The sequence below is a fragment of the Corvus kubaryi genome, unplaced genomic scaffold, assembly GCF_017639235.1.
Source record: "Corvus kubaryi isolate FWS band 111438036 unplaced genomic scaffold, C.kubaryi_AGA036_p1.0 69, whole genome shotgun sequence".
In the NCBI taxonomy this organism is placed as follows: Eukaryota; Metazoa; Chordata; class Aves; order Passeriformes; family Corvidae; genus Corvus; species Corvus kubaryi.
This window is the reverse complement of record NW_024582057.1, coordinates 4,894,670-4,904,327: the sequence shown is the minus strand read 5'-3', so window position 1 is coordinate 4,904,327 and position 9,658 is coordinate 4,894,670. Positions and strand designations below refer to the sequence as shown.

Below are 9,658 nucleotides of genomic sequence, written 5' to 3'. Positions count from 1 at the left end.
CATCTCAAAAAGAAAAGCAGGTTTGTGTTGGTACGTATTGGTTTCCTTCTCCTCTCCTTAAGGAACATAGTCCATACCAACAGTGAAACCATATTGTCCTGCATGCTTTCAGGAGGTAATTCTGCCTGCCTTGGGTGTAAAATAAAGCATTATTCTCTTATATATTTGCTGTTCTCCAGGTAGTGAGGGAAATTACCCTCTCAAGGTGAAAGGAACTTGAAGCTTTTCTTAAATGTTTTGAGAGCATTTGATAGAAAGTGACATTCGAAACACCAAACATTATCATGAAATTTTATAGTTCAGAACTATTATTGGGCCATATCCTAGAGGCTTAACTCAAACCCTTGTTTTTAGACTTACCAGTGTCTGCAATCTAAACTGAAGTGTACTGACATCAAACACATTAGGTATTTGGTTTGCTTTTCAGGAACATCCTTGCAGGATAGGGTCTCTGGAGACTTGAAAAGGCAAAAATTCTGCTTTGGGGCTTTTGGCCACTTGTTCTGAGGTCTGGCCTATTGTGATTGTATTTTGTTTTTACTTGATGCTTCTTTCCAAATGGTTAATTCAAGGACAAACAGTTCTCAGCTGTAAGCAGGAGCTTTAGTTCCAGAGTAGTTCTTGGTATCGGGGTTATTTACATGAATCCACAAAGCCAATAACCTCTTCCTCTGAGGTAAGAGTTATTACGATAACCAGCAAGATTAAATACTAACAAAAATTAATATGAACCCATATATGACTGCAATGATTTTTTTCCCCAATATTTACTGAATAATGTGCCTGGGAAGTGGGTCTTAGTTTGGCTCTCATGGCTAAGACTTCTCTTACCCATACCCCTGAGACTCTCGTTAATTTTGTGGCACAAAATATTTAATTATGTGCTCGGCCAAGTGAATACAAGGTCTCAAATTGAATTTCAGTGTCCCTGGGCAACTATTTTAGACACTTTGGTAGAATGTAAATGCATATTTTCTACATGCCAGATCCTGGCTCCATATCCATCAAAGTAAATCCTCGGTAGTTCCACTGAAGGCTTGGAACAATCTTAAATTATGTTGTTGAGGTCACATTGTGACCCTGAAGCTCTGGCAGAGACCCAAACCAAGAAATCTGTGTGGGAAACTGGGGAGGGAATAAATTAGCACTTGCCTATGCTTTTTGTGGGAGTAAACTGTTACAAAGGTGTGAGTTAAGATGAAAGCTCCTCATGGTGGTGGATATTGCGTTCCAGCTGTTTCTGCTGGAAACAGCTCTGTGTGTGTGTATGGGATGGGTCCCTATTTTCTGATGGTGCTCTGTCTCAAATAACAACCAGTATTGCTTTTACATTCCCTGACTGTCCCTGTCCCCCTCACTCCCTCCAAACAAATGTCGCTTAATCTTATAAAATCAAAGTCCAGGGGTAGGTTCTACTCCGGGTGGTTTTTTTTCTCTGGTGAATTTAATCCTTCATTTTCCCTCTCTGCCAAATGCAAGTGGCAGGTCTAAACAGTATTAGGTAATTGTGGTTGTCATACTGCAGATTGCACTATGGAAAAAATTAATTGCTGTTTTTTCGCCCAAGGGTTTGAGCCGCGGTCCCTTCGTCTGCCTGGGACAGCGTTGTTTCCCTCTCTGCTGGGGCTGCGTTCTGTGGAGCAGCATGAAAGGGCTCCTGTGCAGCTGCTCTGGGCGAGTGGGCGGGCACCTCATTCAGTAATAACAGCTAATTTATACAGCCGTGAACATCCACGGCTATAAATAAACAGTTCTGACTGACTTTGCATACTTAAAATGAAACAAGAGAGACTGATGGACTGGGAAGAGAAATCTGGAGTAAATGTTGTAAAGATCCTTACATGGGGTACCTCAGTAAAGCCCTTTGGAAATCACAGGGAAAGTGTGGGTTTGTGAGCAATGACACATTTTCCTCCTTTCAGGGCTTTGTGGACATGAGAGAAAGGAACAAAGCAAATCCAAGACCCCAGCAGTTGTGTTTTGGGGACAGGCATTCCTCATTGCTTTCCCAAAGTGCATGACTGGAATCCAGCTTCTCTCCATACAGGATGTAGCAGAGAGAAGTGCCTCTTCTGAACCCTTTTCAAAGAAATAAACAACTTCCCCATGATTCTCGTCAAAGCCTTGTAGTCCAGCTGCTCAGTCACCACATCAGATCCCAAAGGTACCCCTGGTGTGAGCAGGAGCTGAGAGTGAGGTCTGCCATTTGGCTCCACTGGCTGGAAGTAGAAAGACCTATCCCTCTGTGCTGGGGCCCAGGCGTCGTTTTGAGTTTCTGACAATAGAAGTGTTTGTACTGGACTATCAGTACAAAATAAAAGAATTTAAAAAGCAAAGAGGTAGGGACAAAAATACCCAACAAACAGGGAATTTCCGTAACTTTCTCTTCCCTAATTCCCTTCATGTTTTTCTTCTGCCTGTCTCTCCAATATATTTCCTTTGACCAGCATCTTTCGGCTGAGTTCTTTCTGTGTTCTGCTTTAGCTTCAACAGAAAAGGAGGGAGGAGTGTGTTTGTGTGTGGGCATGTGTAATTGCTTACATTCCCCTTGCGAAGCTAGCTGGAGCGAGCTATCTAGATAAGCTGGGAATTACTGAATGCATGCACGTCTCTCATTGAGTTCACTTAGTTTACAGTCTAGGCCTAGCATGTTAACTTCCCAGATTAGAATTTTTATCAGGTGCTTAACACATGAGAAGAACAATCTTATGTATACACATTATCTTTTTATTGCTCACAGGCAGCTTACAATGTGTTTCGCTTTTACTAAGCTCCAGCAGCATTTGAAAGGTGAAAATATCACCCCCGTGAACTGTGTGCACAGTAGCTCTAAGCGAGGGGTTTTGGCAATGAGGATGGAGTTAGACATTTAAGTACTGCAACTAGTTTCAAATCCTCTTTGAAAGCAGGAATAATAACAGAGATTTTTCTTTTTCACACTGACCATTAAGGAACACTTATGCTACTCTCGGTTTTGCATGTTTATTGGAGTTTGCAAAGCAGATCTCCAGTGTTTTGGATGTTAAAAAAATGTTGAGGCTAATAACAGAAATCAACTATATTGAGGAAAATCAGTAAACATGTGAATGGAGTATAATTATATGGCAGGCAGCTTTATGTTAAACAGTGCTTTAAATTAACATGCTTTCTGTCAAAGCAATCATACAGTCAGTATTACTTTTGCTAATTAGGTTACTTTTGCTGTGAGATTAACTGAAACCAAGAAAAAGGCAGAAACTGTTGCCTTCAGATTTCCTGTTAAAATGGAGGGGAGATATTAAGCATATTAATATTACAGAAAGTTTCTCTTTAGAAGAACTCAGCTTCATGGTGAACTTTCTGAGCAGACATTTCTAATTACAGTGCTTGTTAGCCCAATTTGTTATCTAGCTAGCTTGGAAGTCACAGCACTGTTAAAATTATCTCTCCTCTTAATTTTTTCCAGACTTGATGAAGGGCAATCCAAACAAGAGCTGGCTTGCATTCACAGGTCTTTTACAGAGTGGTGCCAAGCTCATGAGGGAGTGCGTTTACCAGTGATGACTTTTAACCATGGACACATCCTCACGTACGTTGTGCAAGAGATGAGAAATCTGTGTAAACAGATGAACACAATTTTCTTATTCATAGCAGTTGCAGAGTTATCATGAAAGAGGCAAACATTTCATATTTTCCACCAGTTTTCCATATGTCTGATGTCATAATGGCTTCACCAGAAGCTTCAATGCATTGGAGAAAGGATTTATCACAGCTGCACTTATTTTCCTCTACTTCATGGCTTCAGCATTCATGGAGAGAGTGTTTGGCTTCAAGAGGAGGATTCACTTGCCTTTCCACTTGTGGTCCATTATTACTATTGAATCTCCTGTTTGGAGACAGAGGAGAAGATACTATTCAGGTGTTGTAGGGGAAGGCACAGCAGAGAAGTCCTTTCACACATCAAGCATGAGGAGGATGTGAAACTGGCCCCAGCCTCCCAACATCCCTGGGGAACTCTACCCATCTGGGAGTGGGAGTAGACTGTGAGTGCATGTCTTGGACCAGCTGCTAATGCTGAAGTGCTGCAGAAGTCAAATGAGCCTGGGATGTCCCCAGCAAGTAACGGATTACTCAATGACTGAGGAATGATTCAAAATCTGCCATGGACCACACCCATTGAGAATAATTGTGCTTTGCCAGTGGGAGAAAGTATCTGCCACCAAACAAAACTAGTTTGTTGTAAGAGTATGTGAAAAGCTTTAAAAATAAAGCATATCTGGAAGGGCAGCAAATGAGTAATCCCTGCACCTGGAGGATCCTCACATGGCTGGTCAGGACAGCACAGGACCTACTGAAATACCACAGCTTTCTGAAGCACCAGTTAGAGACAGGTTGTGCTCTTGTGGGGCACCCAGTGTGGCAATAATCAACTATTTATGGGTACCTTTTCTAACACACTGTTTCAGCCTCTCTTCCCTGCTGATGATCATTCACTCACAGGAAACTCTCCTTTAAATGATCTTTCCTTGTCCGTAGACCTCAGAGGCTCTGCTATACTAATTGCTGTATTGTATTGGTGTGTACTGACCAAACAGATATTTATGGGGGTGGAAAAAAAATAAACCACAAAGAAAAAAATAGCCTGGTAGGCCAGGACCAACATGTTAACCCACACTTGTTAATGTCTGCCCTCCACTGGTGAATTCCTAAGCCCTGGTTTGCCAGAGGCTCTGATCCAGTCTGCCTCCAGTGGATCACCAGATAAACTTATTACCAAGAATAGGACCGGTGACAAATAGTGCAGGTTTCCTTTGAACAGTCAGTCATCTCTGCCCTAGGAGTCATCTCTGCAGCTTTGGGGAGTGACAAATATGAAGAATGTGAAATGTCAAATATGAATGTGCCATCACAGGTTTGTGATACAACTAGGACAAATGGATGAGTCAAAAGTAAATATTCATATTTCGTTTGCAGACTCTGGGATTTAAATCTTCTAAAATCTGAGTTCCATTCATCAGCAGCAATATGGTGAAATTATGGATATAAACATTATTTGGTCACTGAAAGGAATAGATAGACTCTGGATTCTTATTCTTTGTTTTTAAAGGCATGATACAACAAATCTTCTGGAAAGGAATCTCAGTTTAAAAATCCCTCCTGGATGCTGTAATACCAAAGGGTGGAACCTGTGTCTGGAGTAATAAGTACATGCAGAACATCAGCATTTTAACATTCATACAAAAACTGCTGTTGATAAGCCTGTACCAGTACAATGGTAGCACGACTTCATACCCCACACAGTTGCCCTTTGCATCCCTTTATTTGCCGTTCGGGTTTCTGCAATCTCAACAGCTGCTCAGAATAACGACAGCATCAAGAATTCAATCTTATTATAGTGTTGCTTTGTATTGCACAGATTTGTGAGCTGCCACATAGGCTGGATTTCCCAAGGCTACAGGGTATTAAGGGAGCTTGGTTTCAAAAGCCCATAAATATAAAAATAAAACTCAGGAAAAATAATCAGTTGCAAAAACATGTTATATGAATCTGGAAAATGCATTGAATGCAAAAATACTCCAAAAAAAAGAGGAAAATCAGGCTAAAGAGAAGATTGTTGTTTAACTTTATTTCAGCCTTAGGTAAATAGGTTTCAGCAATGTCTTCCCAAGGTATTTAAGAGCTCATCGAAGATCTGGAAGAGCACATCCATCTCTGCACTGAGCAGGATAAAGTTATTCCACCATAAGTTTTCTCTTTTTCCTGAGAGCAATGGCTCTTATTCTTGTCGTGCTTCCTTATCCCTTGCATTATAATATCTTTAACTTTTGTTTTGTCCCCGACGGTGTTCGTCAGCCAGCTGCTGGCCAAAGCTTTCGCTTCTGGAGGACAGCAAGCGTCCAGGTGGGTCTGTTGGAGCTGGTGCCCACTCTGACTGTCAGCCTCCCTTCCTCCCCAGTTTCTCTCCCGAAGGACAGTTCCACCACCCAGGGATAAGCATTTCTCTGGGGCAGGCATTGGGCCTATAAAACCTTGCAAGGGGTTTGCCAGGTATCCCTCAGGAGGCTTTTCAATCACTGGTGGAGCAAGTAGCTGTTGCTAGTTATAGCTCCTCTCCACCTGCATTTCAGAGTATTGAAATGAAGTGGCTGATAAATGTTATTTTGGTTTTTTTTCAGATGTGTTAAATGGAAGACAAATGAATGTGCTCCATCTTCAAATGCTGGTTCTGGATAAGAGACCTCACTTGAAAGGCTGCTCTGTCTGATGTGGAAAACTTTGATCCAAATTTCTCCCAAGGATCTAGTTGTCCCAACAAGAGCAAACCCCAAGCGAACACTGCTTGGCTTTATTTTTGAGGATTCTCCTTTGACTGGTCAAAGAAACATGAGATCAGTTGCCTGTGTGATGTTTTCCACCCATCGGGAATGGGAGAAACTATCACACGGCTCATCTTTGGTACTCAGACCCTGCAGCCAAATTCTTGGCTGAGGTAAATTTATGGCAGTAAAAGAATCAGCTCATTGTTTCAAATTATCCTCTTTGGAGTTTCTCTATTGCTCAACATTGTCTTGTACTCTAGAAACTCTGGGATTTAAAACAAAAAGAAGTCATTACTGGTACTATTTTCTGTGCCTCTCAGGCTGTGCAGCTGGGTTGCCTTAGTTACCACCAATCCAACTATGCAAGGGGAGGGAGAGGAGAGGCACATGAGAGATAATACATTTTTAAAACCTCCAATACTGTATGAAACAGTTTGTCTATAAATAATAAAATGAATTTAGGGTCTGGCACCCTGAAAAGGAAAGAAAAGGTTGTATTACTCTAAAGGCTAGATTTTCCAGCTCTCTGAAATTATACTGCATCTTTTCGGTCAAGCACAGGATGTAGGTTTAACAGTTACTTGCTTGAAGCTGAAAGCTGCCATCTACAGACTTTGGAATAAGTAGGAACTAAATATACCTTTAAGTGTGAAAAAGAGTAAATATTTATGTAGCTGGTTTTAGGAAAAATAATAATGGCCTGGAGTTACAAGGGAGTGTGGAAGAGTCCGTATGAAGCATGCTGTGCTGTGGAGCAAGCTTCATTAGCAGCCTACGGTCTACCACAGGATGTGAGTCCAGAAGGGAGCCAGGCTTGCCACTCCGGTGGAGTTGTTTAATCACTTCTTGCACCTTTGAATAAAGACATCTGGGCAACTGTTCTTCATTCAAGTGGGAAAGAAATGAAAAGAAGCAATAGCCCCAGATTTTTTTCCTTTGGGGAGAATCCTGGTGCCAGCAGCCCAGTCAGAGAGATCTGCCTTTTCACATCCCACCAGCAGCAGGTCTAATCATTTGGTGGCTTCAGGTGTTATTAGAGAAGGTGTTTTCAGATGTGCCTATAGGAACCTAGGAGATAACTTACCCTGTAGCCCAAACTGCCTTTGGGGAATGAGGAGGAAGCAAAAGAGATCAAAAGTGCCCTTCCATGTACTTTTTCTTTTTGGAGGAGGTGAGCAGGGCATAGAGTATGGAACACGAGGAGGTCTGTCCTCTACCACCAATTACTGTTTTGTCTTGTGTGGGGGGGTTGGCTTTTGGGTTTGGGTTTGTTTTGTTTTGTTTTCTGCAGGATCATTTTAACTGCATCCTCTGCCTTATTGTGATGGGAAGGAGAGACAGGAAAGGATAGGATGAAAAAAAGTACATAGAGCCATTTTTGCTGTGGGAACAAAGGTATGTTGGAATTGCATCTTCATTCAGTTTGCAGCTGGTTTGTTTCCCTGGAAATGCTGAACCAAAGATTTGTCTCAGTCAGGATTATATTAAGACTCTGGCACACTGTAATTGTGTAATTGGACTGTGGCACTGTGTAATTGGAATAGCTTCCCCGTGGTTGTGTTTCAAGGCTTATTGGGACTTCGTTATTGATACCAGCTTAAGAAAGTCCTACTCTTCTCTTGGGTGGACACAGCTGGGAAGTGGATCAGGAAAAACACTTGGCACCAGCATGGGGAACTGTAACTCAAGGGGAGTGTCTTGCACATGGATGAAAACACCATGTAATTGTTAAGGCCAGGATTTTGTGGCTCCTTTGAAAAATACCAAGTATGCATGGAGAGGCAGACCCACCACACAGATGAGGCCTCCAGGGATTGCAAGAGCACACCAGATATCAATGGAGAATATTGCGTATTGTTTATATATATACTCTGAGGTTACATTCGTGCTACCACAACTGGGGTGCTTTTCAGCCTCTCTGTATGCACAGAGAAGTTGAGTGCTTGCCCCGATATTTTAGTCAGCTGTTGAATATGCATCTAATTTTTGCAGTTAATTAAACTCTGCTTGGCACAACATTTTGTCCAATCAGTTAACACTTTGGAAATCCAATTATTTTAATTCTGATTATCGCCAATTTATGCAGCAGGCATACTCAAGGCCTAAAATTACTAATATGTACTCAGTGATGAAAAAAATCTGATACCTAGATATATCAGATATCTCATATAAAGACTTATGCCATCATGTAGTGATGATGTGGTCTTTGATTAGTAATAGTTACTAATTATGTGATGCCTCTTAAACCAGAGCTAGTGCAGAAAGGTTGCAGATCTGTTTTCATTTACCAGCAATCCCCATCTCATATTATGTCTATGCAGAATAGAATGCGGCCAAAATCTCTAAACATGGACATGTAGAGCAAGCATCTTGTTTGCAAAGGTAGCAAGCAGTGAAGTTGGTTATTCAGCACATTTGAAAGCCGATCTGCTGCTTTTAGGTAGCTGAGTATGGATGGTGAGAGACTAGCTACAGACGCTCTTCTTTGGCTTGACAGGCATGTGAGACTTTGCAAAATGGATCAGGCATCAAATGTTCCCTGAGAACAGAGGGAGGTTGTCTTATTTATTTTCAGAGGTGTTTTTGCAGTGTTTTTTCTTTCATCAGAAAGCCAGTTTAAGAAATTGCAAATGTTCACACATTTGTCCTAAATAAAATACACACGTTTTCCTGACAGAAACACTTTCATCCTCAAAAACTCAATCTTGAATGAAAAAGGAGAGAGGAAACCAGAAGAAATAATAATGACAATAACAATAATAATAATGGTAGTATCCCATGCCAAACCCCCAGAGGTGCATCCTCAGTTCTCTCTTTCTTCCACCTGTTAAATATGCTCTCCTAAATGACTCTTTTTTTTTTTTTCCCTCCAACTGCCCATTTGCCCAAGGAAGCTGCCTTTCTTTTTTTTTTTAGGTCACTACTGGTTATACCACTACTAAAGCACCAGGGAGAAATTCTCAGCAGTTTGTAAAATTTTCCAAAGTGCTGTTTAAGTCATGGACCTGCTGCCACAGTGCTTTTGCTTGGATATGCTAATACATTCCTGTAAATTTTTGGTAAGCACTGATATTCCCTAGTCTCACAAACAACATGTGATGCGGGTGTAAGAGTTTTAGTCCAAGACATGTGACTTCTCTGGACCCTTCTTTGGGCAGGAATTCAAAAGCCTGTGATTATGCTGGTAAGAGCTACTTCTTGAACCACATTAGGGGAAGCTGGCCCAAACTTTGTCTGGTAAGGTTGGGATCCTTGCTCCAATTTGTTCTCTATTTGTTAGCACGTGGGTAGGACCTGACAATTGCTATCTGACACCCAAATGCCACCACCACCCCTCATCCCCAATGTACTCACGCCCC

The 9,658-nt window shown here is 41.6% G+C and overlaps 1 protein-coding gene across 3 annotated transcripts in view; it reads right to left on the bottom strand.

The window, feature by feature from the left end:
* Window positions 1-2,706: 2,706 nt before the first annotated feature.
* LOC121674619 (androgen dependent TFPI regulating protein) overlaps window positions 2,707-9,658 on the bottom strand; it is a 30,622-nt gene continuing 23,670 nt past the window's right edge. For 2 of the 3 annotated variants that reach the window (XM_042049119.1, XM_042049117.1), the window contains one exon: window positions 2,707-3,865. In XM_042049119.1, coding sequence (XP_041905053.1) covers window positions 3,822-3,865 — 44 coding nt within the window. In that variant the 3' untranslated portion in view covers window positions 2,707-3,821. Of the gene's footprint in view, window positions 3,866-8,133; window positions 8,839-9,658 lie in introns of those variants that run through there. The other variant, XM_042049118.1, reaches the window with a different exon arrangement.